This window comes from Excalfactoria chinensis, chromosome Z (assembly GCF_039878825.1).
Source record: "Excalfactoria chinensis isolate bCotChi1 chromosome Z, bCotChi1.hap2, whole genome shotgun sequence".
NCBI lineage: Eukaryota > Metazoa > Chordata > Aves > Galliformes > Phasianidae > Excalfactoria > Excalfactoria chinensis.
In genome coordinates, this window is record NC_092857.1 from 59,674,173 (window position 1) to 59,689,463 (window position 15,291).

General features: G+C 37.3%; 1 protein-coding gene across 2 annotated transcripts in view; it reads left to right on the forward strand.

Moving 5' to 3' along the window:
- The window catches only part of FBN2 (fibrillin 2), a 155,305-nt gene that overhangs the window by 82,439 nt on the left and 57,575 nt on the right, over window positions 1–15,291 (forward strand). For both annotated transcript variants that reach the window (XM_072359077.1, XM_072359076.1), the window contains exons 19-20: window positions 1,593–1,718; window positions 12,209–12,328. In XM_072359077.1, coding sequence (XP_072215178.1) covers window positions 1,593–1,718; window positions 12,209–12,328 — 246 coding nt within the window. The remainder of the gene's footprint in view (window positions 1–1,592; window positions 1,719–12,208; window positions 12,329–15,291) is intronic.

Consider the following 15,291-nt stretch of genomic DNA (forward strand, 5'->3'; position numbering starts at 1 on the left):
TTTCCATGGAGATTACAACATATACAAAGAAAACAATAACACTGTTTGATAGAAGAAATTCTCAGCTACAGAACACTATTTTCACCACCACTAGCTATGCATTTTTGCCAGTGTGGATCAAAAGACTGCATGCCACAATTACGAAAATCTGCACCAGCAGAGGTGACCCATTGTCACTGTTCCACTGCTGAAACTGCACCACCACGAGGTGCCATTTTTTCCCACATCAGAGGAATTCAGTGACATAATTTTGCTTCATCCGTGCATCCATATCAGACACCATTATGTCAGACTGCCACTCTGCTGCCACCTGTTGGGAAGGTTCAACCCCTACTACCATACCACAAAACATCTACCTTTGATGTTGTGGGCCAACATAATAAAGTAGGAGGCATTACTTCTGGAGCAGTCCTCATATTTGTTTTAGATCACCACCAGTACCACAGAAATGAGATTTTTTAATTGAGAGACCTTTGGGTTGTTTGTAGTTTGGTTTAGGTTTATAATAGAGTATTATTGCAGTATCTAGGTATGTTTTCTGCAAGATTTTGGCTGTATCCACCAGAAAAGGCCTAACATTATACATTTCAGAGTCTGGATAATTAATACCACTTCTTATGTTTCTATATGATCGTGATTTATATATATATATTTTTAATTTGGGGAATTCTTATTTTAAAAACAAGAAAACACCACAAGTACATTGTGCAATAATAGGCCTAATAGTCCTATTGCAGCCCTGCAGTTTCTAACAAAAAAACATAAGCTTTTATTAAAAAGTAGTGCAAATTCACATGAAACCACTAGAAGGTCTTAAATCTCATCCTACTGTCTGATAGATTTACTGGGAGGAATTACAGTTCTTCACACTTAAAGTTTACTGATCTGCCATTAGTGTATGTGGTAAACAAAACTGCAGCATTTTTGGTGGAACCTGAACTAATAAGGGTGGAATAATTTTAACATTGAACATTCCTACCTAGGAACATGAAGTAGTGAAAGAATTTCTTTTCGTCTCCTTGACTTAAGAAATTTTGCAGCTAATTACTTACTGAGTGCCTTAAATGTGACCGTTTGACAAGAAACGCAGTGCTTCAAAATACTTTTAAAATACTTCCCATAATATTCTTTTTAGAAATTGATTTCAGGGAGGAGTGTTACTTGTCTAGTTACACTTGGGATTCTGTGACTGCTGGTGTAGGAATGTATCTTATTAATTATATAAGTAAAAACGCGGCACGCTCACTGTGGGGATGCTTTTATTCTTAGATGTGAGAATTTTTGCACAAAATCATTTCTGAATATTCAAATTAAAAGTTGAAATGCTTTAGGTAATTATACAAAATAAGATAAGCTGAGAAATAAAAATAATCTGTGTTTTTACATTGCATGTCATAATAGATGGAAGTCCAAATCTGAAGTTTGACTGCAAGACCATAAGAAATAATACTTTTTAAACACTGATAGTTTAACTAAAATGACATATAACAAGTTCAAAATTAAAATCTATTGCCTTGGAAATAGGGCCTTGCTAGAGAGACGAGGGCATCTTGTGGTATTTGATCTTACTGATACTAACTCATCTGTTACAGACATTGATGAATGTTCAGTGAATGGGCTGCTGTGCGATAATGGCCTCTGTCGAAACACTCCTGGAAGTTACAGCTGCACTTGTCCAAAGGGCTATGTGTTCAGCACTGAGACAGACACATGCGAAGGTGAGAAATCTGCAAATTGTTTATTTTATTGCTTTATTTTATTAGTATTTATTGCTTACTTAACATTAAAGCTAAATACGTAAAAACCATCCAGACTGGAGACAAGAGCAAGAGAAAGAGAGAGAACTGAGGTATAACATAAAGCATTCCGCATAATTTTTCTGCAGTACTTTCAGTGTGCTGGGTCTTGCCAGTTAATTTCTATTGAAGTAATCAGTTCATTGTTATATGAAAATGTTTTCCTTTCTTTTCTTTAGACAAATATTTGCAAAATGAAATAGACACAAATATATGCTTGCCATTGATTATACAGTGATGACACAGAGTTTATAGTTTAAAGAAAACCATATGTCTTGATTACAAAAGTCTTTCCATTTTTTCCCATATGTCTGTGGTGATTTTTAATTGTAGATCACATTCTGGTATATATGTGATTGAGTTTCTGGATCTGGATGTTACTATCTGGTGATAAAAACGGTCTTTTGTTTTCTTCACAATTCATATCTTATAGTCAAAATTGCCTTTGTTTCCTGCTAGTGGACAGAGATACTAGAGCAATGAAAATGTCACACTGCAGAAACTGAACAAAGAATTGCAAAATTATTGTGACTGCAAGGAACTGCTGATGGAGGTCATGCTGTCCAACTCCCTGATTCAAAGCAGGGCCATTCAGAGCAAGTTGCCCTTTACCATATCTAGATGGCTTTGAAACATCTCCAGAGAAGGAGGCTCAACAACTTCTTCGGGAAATCTGTTGTAGTACTCAGTCATCAGCACTGTAAAGAATTGCTTACTGATATTCCAGTTTGTGCCTATTGCCTCTTATTCTGTCATTGGGCACCACAGACAAGAGCGTGTCTCTTTCCTCTTTGCACCCTCCTCCTGAATGTGTACATTGATAACATCCCACCTGAACCTTGTCTTCTGTAGGCTGAACAGTCCCATCTCTCTCAGCGTTTCCTCAAAGGAGATGTGCTTCATTTCCTTCATCATCTTGGTGATGCTTAGTTAGACTCTCTTCAGTAAACCCATGTCCCTCGTGTACTGGAGGGCCCAGACCTGGACACAGCCTTCCAGGTGTGAATGCAGCAGTGCTGAGTAGAAAGGATGGATCACTTGCCTCTACCTGTTGGCAATACACTGTCTAATGTAGCCACAAATGCCATTAGCTTTTTTGGTAGAAAGAGCATATTGCTGGATCTTGTTCAACTTGGCGTTTGCTAGGACCCACAGGGGATTTTTTTGCAACTCTGCTTTTCAGCCAGGTTGCCCCCAGAATGTACAGGTGCCTGGGTCTGTTCATCCCCAGTTTCAAAGCCCTCCCCTTGGCTTTGAACAGCTTCTTGTTGAACTTCACAGGATTCCTGCCAGCAAATTTCTCCAGCCTGGAAAAGTTCCGCTGAATAGCTGCATGAGTCTCTGATTTATCAGTTCCTTCTTCTAATTTGTGTCATCTGCAGACTTGCTGAGAGTATATACTCCTTCAGTATCCAAATCATTAATTACCAAATCACTGTTACCAAAACAAGAATGGACCCAGTATCAGTTCCTAGGGTACACCACAAGTTACTGGCCTCCAACTAGGCTTTGGTTTACTGATCACCACTCTCTGGGTTTGCCAGTTCTGACTCTTTTCAATTCACCATCTGCCCATCCAGAATATATACATCAAAAGCTTCTCCATGAGGATCTTATGGTCAGTGTCAAAGGCCTTACTGAAGTCCAGATAGTTATTATCACTCATCCATCACACTGGTGATTTAATCAGTGAAGCTTACAAAAGACTGGTCAAGCACAATTTCCCTTTCTTGAATCTGTGCTGACTACTGTTGATGATTTTCAACTCCTTCATATGGAAACCGTTTCCAGGCATAGCTACTCCATCAGCTTTTCAGGGATCAAGGTGAGACTGAGTGACTTGTAGTTTCCCATGGTCCTACATGTTTCCCTTCTTCAATGTATGAGTGATATTTGCTTTCCTCCAGTTTTAGGCGCTTCCCCCCCATGTCCATAACCAAGCAAAGATTATATAAAATATCCTCACAATGACATTAGCCAGTAACCTGCTTGCAAGTGCTTGCAAGTGCATCCAATCTGGACACATGAATTTAATGAATGTCCAGTTTGCTTAAGTATTCCCTGGAGTGATTCTAGTCCAGAAGGCACATCTTCCAAGCTCCAAACTTTTGCCCAGATTTGTGGGAAGTGGGATTCTTGAAGACCCGTCTTTCTAGTAAAGACGTGCAAACTTTAATGAGAAATTTTATTTATAAAACTGTTTCAAGCAAAGCTGGTGCAATAAGGGAGTTGAAATGAAAATATTGGCTTTTGTCTCATTTTTAATTAGTAGTTATTAATTACTTACTACTAGATTTTTTGCATTATTTTTTACTTGGTTCCATGATCTATATATCTTATAATTGTTATGATTAGGAATTTTTATAATAAATAATTGTGCATTTGAGTGAGTGATGATGAAGGTACTGTCCTTCTGGAATATATATTATATAAACCAATATCATATACTAAATTTGTCTGAAGCAATGGAGGACATTATTGCCCTCAGCTGCTTGTTATTACTGGTCAGCCACAAGTTACTTCTACACAGCTAAACAAGCATACAGAATGGAAAGTGGAAGCACTCTTTAAAATATCCTTGCTGTGCAAGTTCAGTCAGGTTAACTTAAAACATTTCATTCGCAGCATATGCTGAATGAGCTAACTTAACACTGCGGCAGCAAGGAAGGCTCATGTGCTCTTTGCCAGTTTTTTCCAGAGCAGTGGAAGCAAGCAGCATGGGAGCAATAGCGTTTTGAATGTCTCCAACTGTTCAGAAAGTGAACATGTGTTTACACTCAAAACATCTCATGAAATGCTTTAAATTCTAGCGGTATCAAATCATTCACCTCTTCAACCCTTCTATTCAAAAGGAATTACGTTTCTTCATATTTCAGTACATGTGTGTTTCAGTGGCCACTTTTAAGAGTTAAAATTTCTTCTCTTCTTGTATGTTACAAATTAGCAGCACTTGCTCAGGTTAGGCATTTTCTTTTATCGTGCTCCCATGGATTTATAGCGCACTGTGCTAAATTGTCTTAATGCCTAGTATCTATCCACAGTGTTTGTGTGAGATACTGACTTCAGATTCTGTCTTTATGTTGTGTTTCCGTGCCTAAAAACATTTCTAGCAGTGAAAATTGCTTACCATGTGCTTTTAATTATCAGGATGGAAAAGCTAACAACTTCAAAGCATAACACTGAACAAAAGATAGACCAATGAGATACCAGAATGGAAACAGCTTAATTATTGAAGTAGTAGTATATTCAGATTTTCAAAAAGTAAATATGTATTTAACAGCATTAGCAATAGGAATGGTCTCAGAAATATTAATAAAAGGCTAAGGTTTTGAACAAAGAAGTGTGTGGTATCGTGACTTCGCTGGGCCAGAACATCTGCAGGAAAAAATTGATTTTCTTCTTTCTTCTGGACATCCTCGTGACTATTCCATCACCATTTCTGTGTTAGATCTTTTGCTAGCACAGGTTTTGGGGATCATAAAATTACATGGTTCATAAAATCATAGAATCATAGATTATCCCATGTCGAAAGGGACACACAAGGATCATCAAGTCCCACTCCTGGCTCCATATAGCACCTCCCAAAATCCAATCCCTGTGTCTGAGAGCATTGGCCCAATCCTCCTGGAACTCCAGCAGCCCATTCCATTCCCACTGCCCTCTTTCCCTGACCCCCAGCTTCCCCTTCCCTGTTGCAGCTCCATGCCCTTGGGCCCTGTTGCTGTCACACAGAACAGAGCTCATCACTGCTACACCCAGGGACCTCAGCCATTCCTCACACATCTTGCCCTGTAAACCCTTCACCTTCTTCTTAGATCTCCTTTGGATGCTCTCTAAGAGCTTGATGCCCTTCCTCCATTGCAGCAGCTGACCTGCATGCAGTGCTGGAGGTGAGGCTGCACAGCGCTGGGCCTGCTGCACCTCAGGGTATGGTTGGCCCTTTAGGCTCCAGGGCACAGTGCTACCTCATGTTCAGCCAGAACACCCTGATGCCTTTCTGCGGGGTCTGCTCTCCACCTCTTGTCCCTAGGTCTGTATATATAGCTAGAGTTAACCTGTCACGGGAGTAGAATCTGTCAGAATTTGTCAGTTGCTGTTATTTAACTTCATGCCCAGGCATTTAATTTGTCCTGACTTTTTTTGCAAGGCCTCTCGACTCTCAAGGGAGTAAAGAGCTCATCCCAATTTGGTGTCATCAGTGGACACATGTAGTTTATTATCAAGTCCTGCATCCATGTCATTGATAACAATGCTTAGGAGAACTGCCCCTAAATGGAGTCCCACGAAGCCCCACTATTATTTGGCTGCCAACCTGATGTAACCAAATTTACAATACCTCTTTGAGCCTGCATCATCAGCAAATTTATTATTCACCCATGATATTGTGCCTTTGAATACTTGTATGTTGGATATTTTGTCCAGTTCACTGAGAGGCAGGCAAGTTCTTTGGATAGCATTGCCAGCAGATTTTGAGTGCAAGATTATAGTATCTAAACAGGTTAGATTTAAGATTAGATAGAGTTTAAAGCAGGTTCTATGAAGACAAGATTCTAGCAGAAATAAAAATAGCAGATATCTCAATAGTGACTTAGATCATCTTTTTTAAGTAATATGAGACCTCTTTTTGTTTTTATTCAAAGGATATGTATGCAGTTCCCAGATTAACTGTTTAGGGATCATGTCTAAAAAAAAGGAACAGAGAACTCATGTTATATGTTCAGAATAATACAATGCAGTAGTTGGTGACAATCACCTAGCAGTGTAGGTACTGAGATATTTCATAATTTAAGCCAACCTGAAGGTAGAAAATGCAAATACCTTATTAAGAGGTTGATATATAAATTATACTCTATTCTGCTGTGAAGGAGGAATGACTGAGTTGATCATTCAGACTCATTAAGTACAGCTGTTCAGGTTTCTGTTTAGTGTATTTTTTATTTGCTGTGTTTAGATACAGATGAATTAATGCACTTAATCGCTTGTTTTCCTTTTTTACCTGGAAATGTTTACCATACATTTTTGAATACTCATAAATGAGTTTATTTCTTTCATAAAATAACCGTCGTTGCTTCACCTGGTTCTTTTTCATCATCCTATATATCTGCTGAATTCTGAGAAATGCCTGCATGCTTGGGCATGAATGTAGCAGCAATATTTAAAATAATAATTTTATTAATGTAAAAAAAAAAAAAAAAAAAAAAAAACTCAAAAACAAAAAAAAAACTCAAAAAAAAAAAAAAAAGAAAGAAAGACAAAGACAAACCCACAGTACTAACCCTTAGCCAAAACTTCAGATTTGGAAGAACCTTTTCATTTTGAACAGTTATTTTAGTGCAGTCTTCTCTGAAATACTTGCAATTTTTTACTGTCCTGTGGCAGATTTGGAAGGATATTCAGTTTCTTTCTGTGTATTTATATACATGAAATTGCTTGCACAGGTTGTGAAGAATTTATCATCACCATCTTGGGTAAGATGGAGTTGAAGCAAGTAAAACTGAAATTTAGATTTAGCTGATCAGACAAAAAAAGATTCAGGAGTGGTTTGTCATAAAACTCTCCATAAATGCTGTTAAACGTATTCAAAATTGAGTGGGTTAGCAATTTAAGGAATAAATTCATCTCTTTTTGCCTAAATTCTTCTTTCAAATGGGCATTAAGTCATCCAACTTGGAGTAACAGGTTCACTGGTTGTAGAAGAAAGCCAGAAGCTTTATGTGGCTCTCTGAAAATGCTCTGATGCTTATTACTCACTGGTATATTTTTAATTAATACAAATGTCATCACTAACTGTGATGAAACGACAGAACCATTCACTGTTTTCATTTATAGTCGAAAATTTTTATCAATTTGTTGCAGAGAGTATGGGAGTTTTTTGAGCATTCAGAGTCTGTGAAAGTTGAGATTTTTACAATAAGCTCTGTGGTTTAGATTGTGTTTCCAGTGACATAACTAGTTAAACGTAAACCAGATGTGCTTTGAAGTTTATTTCCAGGAATGTACAGCGAACTGTTTCAAGTTTTGTTTCTGTGACATTTACAATGCTCACTCGCTCCACTTAAGCAAAAACTCTTAAAAAAAAAAAAAAAAAAGAAAAAATAAAGGGTAAATATTTTCATACTTTTTTTTTTTAATTATTATCTTAAAATATAGAACAGTTTTTAAAATCATATATATACCATACCATATATATATTATATATACATATATATACACTCTATACACACCATTTAATATCGCTAAAAGAAGGTTTATGGTAACAGTGTTTAGAGTTTGTTTACACTGTGCATAAGATTGTCCTGATTCAGTAGAGCACTACTGGTGAAGTACGTTCATCTTTCAATTTTTATTTTTTTTTTCTGAATGGTGGTTTTGAGAAATAGTCAGAGAAATATTATAACATTCTTAGTACTCTAAAGCACTGGGTTTGGGGGAGTTGTTGGTTTGTTTTTTGTTTCTTTCTGTTCCATTTTGTTGGTTGATTTTTCCTAATGCAGAGTTGAAGTGAATTACATGCAGAGCATGACAGATTTTTCAAGTTTGGGGTCCCAAAGCACAGTGTCCAGATCATTTTGGAAACAGAAGTTAATGCCTCCAGAAATGCATAACCTCATTGTCACTGAAATCTGTTCTCCGTATTTCTAACCCATGGAGAGAAATGGCGTGGGATGAGTATTCCTTCATCTGCATCAGGGTGAAGTAAAATAAGGAAGAGCATGGCTCTATGAGACAAAGTCCCTCACCCTTGAACTTAGTTATGTGCTTTTGCCATTTTCAGCTTAGAGAAATGAACATTTGTCTGAAGAATCAGTGAGTGGCTGCCACTGGCAGTAGGGAGGTGTAGATCTTCCTGTTCTACATTTTTTATCAGCTGGCTGTTCAGTTTGATTCCTTTTTTTTTTTTACCAGAAAGTAAAGAACGTAACCCGTACACATGTAGGTGCCCCCCTCCTCCCTCCCATCTCCATTTATTCTTGTATCTTTTAGTTTGGGGGATGCTGACTTTTATGTTTAGTTCTCAGCCATTTTTTCTTAGATTTTGTTTTCTTGTTAAGTGTGAAAACCAAAATCAGAGATGTATTTTCCTATTTATAATAAATGTACTTACATTTATTATAAATGTAACTTTCTAATTCTCTGGGAGAATTGAAGATAAGCATGATAACCTGATACATTTTAAATTTATAAATGTAAATTATCCTTAGTTGTATGCATTTTTTTTATATTTTGAGTATTATTTACGTAGTGTCTTATATAGCAGCAGTACTACTTTCTGCTCAATATGGTGTTTTGTCTTACCTGCTGGTGCTGTACGTGCAGTTGTGTGTGTGGTGGAGCTGACTACTGTGAAAGTAATATGACCCTTTCCATGAAAATCTTGTGCTTTCATCTGTGAAGTTTTTAGGCTGACTTCAAGCATTTTACCAACAATTTTCTTGGATGGGTCTCTGACTCAGACTGAATTCTAATTTACCTTTAAAAAGTATCAGACAAAACACTTTATTTCCAAGAATGATTTGCTAGTAAGAAAATGTTGATTTGTGTATTGAGAAACATGCAAACACTGTGACCTGTTCTTTAAAAAAGCTGCTGCTCCTCTGTGCTACTGCAACTTCATCTGCTTTTTTCCCCCTTACTCTGAAATTGTGCTCAGACCTGGCGAAGTTGGAAGCCTAATTTTTACATGTACTCAGTGGAGATATACTATATTCTCTCTGTGCAAAAGCTCCAAAATTTCCATGGGGCTGTTTGTGCCTGGTCCATGATGGTAACTTCTCTGAAGTTTCTACCTTAGGTGAATAGGGAAGAGCACTGAACTGGACAGATAACCATACCTGCATAAAAGCAGAAACAGAGACTGATCAAAGATCCCTCTGGCCCAGTACTATCTATAGTAGAGCAAGTATACATCATTACTTTCCAGAAAGTCTCTATGAACCGCTGTTGTTCCAAAGTAGGATCTTTCCATTGGTAAATGACTATGGATTTCTCTTCAATAAATTGTCCAGATTGATGTTAATCCATGAAAGTTTTCAGCATCCCAGGATGCTGAAGGGAGATGGTTTCCAATTTCTCAACTCACTGTGTAAATAATTGTGTCTTTAGTTGTTTGGCTACAAGCTAGCTTGCCCCTTTGTTCTTGCCATGCAAGTGATGGTGACATGTTGATTCTTTTGACTGTGAGTGACTATGTGTATCTTCTCTATAGTCCCCTTTCTCTTCCTTCTCTCCTTCTGTACTGAAAGCTGTTCAGTATATAGTGCACTTTTAAGATGACCCCTGTGCCTCACTGTTAACTGTTTCTAATCATGGGAACAGAATTTTTGGTTTCCCTGTGAAAGCAGCAGACATTACTCTCTGCTACCACGTATTGCTGGCTAGGGAAAGATAGGGAGACTAGGGAGGCTAGGAACATACCCTGGACTGTAAAAGGTAATAAAGTGTGAAATGTATTTACAGGGAGGGGAAGGGATGCAGAGCAGATAAATGTTTTCCAGATTGCTAGCTGAGATGCAGAGGTGCTTAGCACTTGCTCTGTACAAACTAACTGGCTTCTGCAGATCTACGTGATTACCTCCATGCTGTCTTGGTACATGAGAAGTGCCAAACCTGTCCTGGCCCCACATGCTTGCCTACACAGTTGTTGCACTATTTGGGAAGCTGGAGAGGGGTGCAATCTGTTAAAATGAAACCTGAGATAACACAACCAACTTTATCTAAGCAGGCTGTCTGCAAAGAAAAGTGGAAGCCATGCCTGATGTGGCATCAGGCAGATGCCTGATTGGGACTGGCAGCTCTGAAGGAGAATTCAGGGCCAGCATTACTGGTAGCATGGGATTTAGTAGCTCAGACACTAGTACAGCAGTTATCCCTGTATAGGCAGTCCTTGAACACACTACCTTGATATGGTAAAGCCTCCTGGATCTCAAGTCTGTATATGTGTTAGCTGGGTAACACACAGGACTGAGAGTAGACTTTGTTCCTTCACTGCGCAAAAACTTGCTGTCATTCAAAGACAAGTCTATTTACTGTTTGTAGGCAAGTAATTCCATTAAGTAAAGGAACTGTGAAAATCAGCTCTTTGATTACGTGTTTGGCTTGGATGTGAAGAGGAAGATGACGCAGTTTCCTAAGCATAGTGATTTCTGAGTGTTTTCCATCTCTCTGTTTCTTTCCCCCTCCTCTAATATTTTATCTCTTGGTGAGTATTCTAAACTATTCCTACAACCCTATAAGTCTCTCAAGATTCCTTCATGGAATTTTCCTTTGGGTCTGGTAAAACGGCAGCTTAATACCTCAAGGCACACCAAATAGCAGATGGTAGCTTTTGCATGATTTCTGACTGATGAGCAGGGTGTTTCAGTCTGTTAATACTATTAATGTTACTGGTGCTTAATACATCCTGTGTTAGTTTATAGTTAATTTTCGTCACACTCTTTTTGTGTGTCAGTATGCCATTATTCCTTGGGCAGTACTGGCAAGCATAAGTATGGGCTAGAAATTTTATTTCTGGCCTGCCAAAGGAACCTGTCTGGTTAGATTAGAATGTATGACTTGATTTGAGACCCAGATAAAAAAACAAAAAACAAAAAACCTGAACTGATTGAGTTTAGGGAAAAGTGGTGGGTATGCATCTAATCTATGACTGTTCTTTGAAAAAGTTTGCTGGTTTTGGTTTAATCTTGGAATTGATTTCCCTTTAAATTAAAAAAATAATAATAAAAAATACAAAAACAAAACCAAAAAACCAGCAAACAATAATGCCCGCAGGGGTCCTATTATTTTATATGAACCAGCTTAAAAAACTCATACGGCCAATAAATAGAAGGAGTTAGGAGGTAGAGGAAAGTACCATTTACACTACACAAGTTTCAACTGCTATTTCTTGAATACATTCCAGAAATAGAGAATTGCAGCCAGCATTGGAATATTTTGATTCTGACAGGGTTTTCTTAATTCTTCCAAAGCTTTATGGAGACATAAATGACAGAAACAATAAGACTTTTGTTTGTGCATGGCATGTTGTGGCTAGGAATGCATTGCTTTCCATGATGAAAGAATTTTGATCTCTCACAAGGCTGTTCCAATTTATGCTGGAAAACTTTATATTCCACGTTCTTGGAAGTGACTGTCTTTGTAGGAAAGAGTCATTTGATTAGTGCTTTCAAATTATACACTCCTGTACTCAAGTGCATAAGTGCTGTCTGTCTTTTCATCTTTTGCATGTCATGCTTCAAAAAGACAGACAGGAAGACAGACAGACAAAGAAAGAAATAAAGGAGGAAAAAAAGCAGATATTCCAGACTTTCTTGGCAAAAGAGTCCACAGCAGCATTGATACTCTTTTTTGTTTTGTTTTTTTTTCCCCACAAGCACATTAGTGTCCTAACAGTGTCTTTACTTTTTGGATTATAGATATAAATGAATGTGAAAGTAGCCCGTGTGTCAATGGTGCCTGCAGGAACAATCTTGGATCCTTCAGTTGTGAATGTTCACCTGGCAGCAAGCTGGATTCCACAGGACTGATCTGTATTGGTGGGTCTTCCCTTCTGTTTTGTCTTTGTTGTTGTTTTTATATGTTTTTCTTACTAATTAAAAGAAACAAACAAACAAATAAACATTTAAAGCATTGATTAAATCAGTAAGAAAAGAATATATTTTGCTCATTTGCCCACTGTAGTAGAATGCATGGATAGCTGTGTAAGACCAAACAAATCCATACCAATATAATCATATCCATGGAAGCAGAAGTATGTTTAGGAATTATCATCATTCTTACAAAAGACAAGATATGAGTAAAACTGTAGGTAGTAAGGCTAATAGTTGAAAAAGTGTGAAGCAAAAATGCCCATTCAATCTTTTGTCCTGTTTAGATTTGAGACAAGAAAGTAAAACTGGAGCAACTACTCAAATAGTGATATGAAAGCTCCTGGCTTTTAGGATTCATGGCATTCTTCATAAACTTTGAAGATTACTTTTCCTGTCTATCAAGAAATAGTGGTGTTTGCATTACATCACAGTCTCATACCTTACCTCTATTGTAGAGATAATTTGTAAGGATCCCTGTCCCTGGAGCAAACATATGAGTATGGTTTTGTGTATATATGCAAGACATATACGTATAGAAAAATAATGTGACATGAATACTGTTAGCATCCTTTGAGGTTTCGTATTGCATTGAAAAAAAGCAGAGCGTGGCATAGATTTTATCAGAGCTAGCAGCAACAGTTGCCTGCAAGATGTTATTCACACAATCTTTGGAACCCATTCTCTTTACTTTTCTTGCCTTCCCAAGAAGATTCAAAGTGCTGAAGACACCAACACTCCTCAGGCGCTCAAAAGCTGCTGTTGTTTTGTCTTGTTTGTGTAACATAATTGAAGTTATTGTAAGATGTGTTGGATAAGTTGGATTGCAGTGTCATTAATAACGGATGATGTTAAGTTTAAATGTTTCTTTTATTGTAAGATTGATTTGTCTGGTGCTCTTGATTCAACGTTCGTACCATGCCAAGACTTTCTTAAGATTGGAAATTTAATGCAAAGACTGCAGTTTCTATTTAATGAAAGCATCTGTCTGTGCCTTGATTTGTTATTTTAAGTGACTAGTACTTTTGCTCCTAATCAAAGAGTCATAGAATCATAGAATCACAGGGTTGGAAAGGACCTACAAGATCACCTCATCCAGTTGTCCTCCCATTACCGTTGCTACCACAAGCCACTAAACTGTATCTTGTAGCTCCTCATTCAGATGCCTCTTGAACACTACCAGGGACAGCAACCTAAGGCTTCTCCTAGCCTTTCTCTTAGTTTATTAGAAATACTGCCGCTACCTCTGACCTGCGCAGTTTGTATTATTTTTGTTCTGTTTCACTTTGTGCTGATATCTTGACTTGACCACTTTAATCTGTGCTTATTTTAACTTTGTTGTGTTCTGGCATAAAAAGTGTTACAAATTTGCTAAAGACTTAATAATTATAGTGTTCCTGATTTACTTTGCAAACTGTTTCCATTGGGATGGCTAGAGTGTGAGGTACTATTTGGCCTGAGTAGTATTTTTAAATAATAATTTGTAATAATGTAAAATAAACAACATTAAATACTTAAGTAGTCAAATAAAAAGGGAGGATAGGAGCCACCTTAATCTGTAGGTCTAATTGTTACTTGTTCTTGATGATCAGTAGTCTCTCTAGAAGAGTTTTCTGTACTACTAGTGAGAATATGTCTAGACAGAAGTGTCAGTACTGGTCATGTAAGAAATATATTTTTATACAATTAGAATCCATTTACATTTTTCTACCTTGACAAAGTCTCCAATGGAATTAGTAGTGTTGGGAGAAGGGTAGACTAACTTACTAGAAAGTGAGTAAAGGTTTGAGACTATAGGCTGTGATTGGTGTGAAAAACTTGCACTCATCAAATGTAAACTGTTTTACACCTCTACAGTAGGGAAAGTTGTTTTATCACTTTGCTCTAATTTGCAATAATTACTGTCACATCAGACACAAAAAGCATATTCAGTATGGATGTGCTTGACTGGAGCACATACTGTGTTGTATTTTTCTTACTTTCTTTCAAAGTAAGATAACATCAGTTTGATTCTGAGGCCTTTCCAGTTTTGCTTTAATTTCAGATTTTGTCTCTTGTTGGAACCAGAACCACAGCTGTGTTGTAAGAATATTTTTTCTTCCCTTTTTTCACAATTAGAATGACACATATTTGCAGTAAAAAACAAACAAACAAACAAACAAATGACAGCAAAAAGAAGGAAAAGTGTTTAACAGATCCGATAATTTTATTTTCACATGTTGCTTTTGTATGTATTGCTAATATGTTTTACTACTAGTTTTCGCTGTTGTCTTGTCAATCCTTTTATTAAGATCTTTGTGGCTGGCCCATGTTCTCTTCTCAGTTTGTGAAGAGGAAACTTAAGTCTGTTGTCTCTTCTGGTTACTTTGCCTTCTCTGCTCAGCTTTAATGCTTAAAAGCCAGGTGTCTTGATCCATTTGCATCTGTATTGCATGTAGAAGTTCTAAGATGTAAGTTGTTTGTCTCTTTCTGTGAACTTCCCTGTGCAGAGGGGGGACGACTTGCTGCAGTAAGACCAAGAATTCAAGTCACAACATTTGGCTCAAATTTCCAGCAATTTAGGGTTGTTAGTTTAGCCTTTACAGCAGAAGCTTTCTACAAGACAGCTGATATATTATGTATTTGTTTTGCTTTATAACTCTCTGTCTGTGTCTGCAGTATTAAGGCTACTCCTCTTTTAAAGGAGGAAAGAAGTAGAATTGTTTTGAAAGACATCTGTTGGTTGTACCACTGCTACATTGCTATTTTGGGAATTGCTTGTACTGTGGGGGTATTGCTACTTGTGCTGTTTGAAATATTCATTTAATATGTGATTTTAATGCACATTTAGTCAATGTTTTTGGAATTCATATAGTGCACAGCCTGTAGGCTGCCATCTGCCTGTAGTATGCATATAGTCTTCTAAAGAGCCA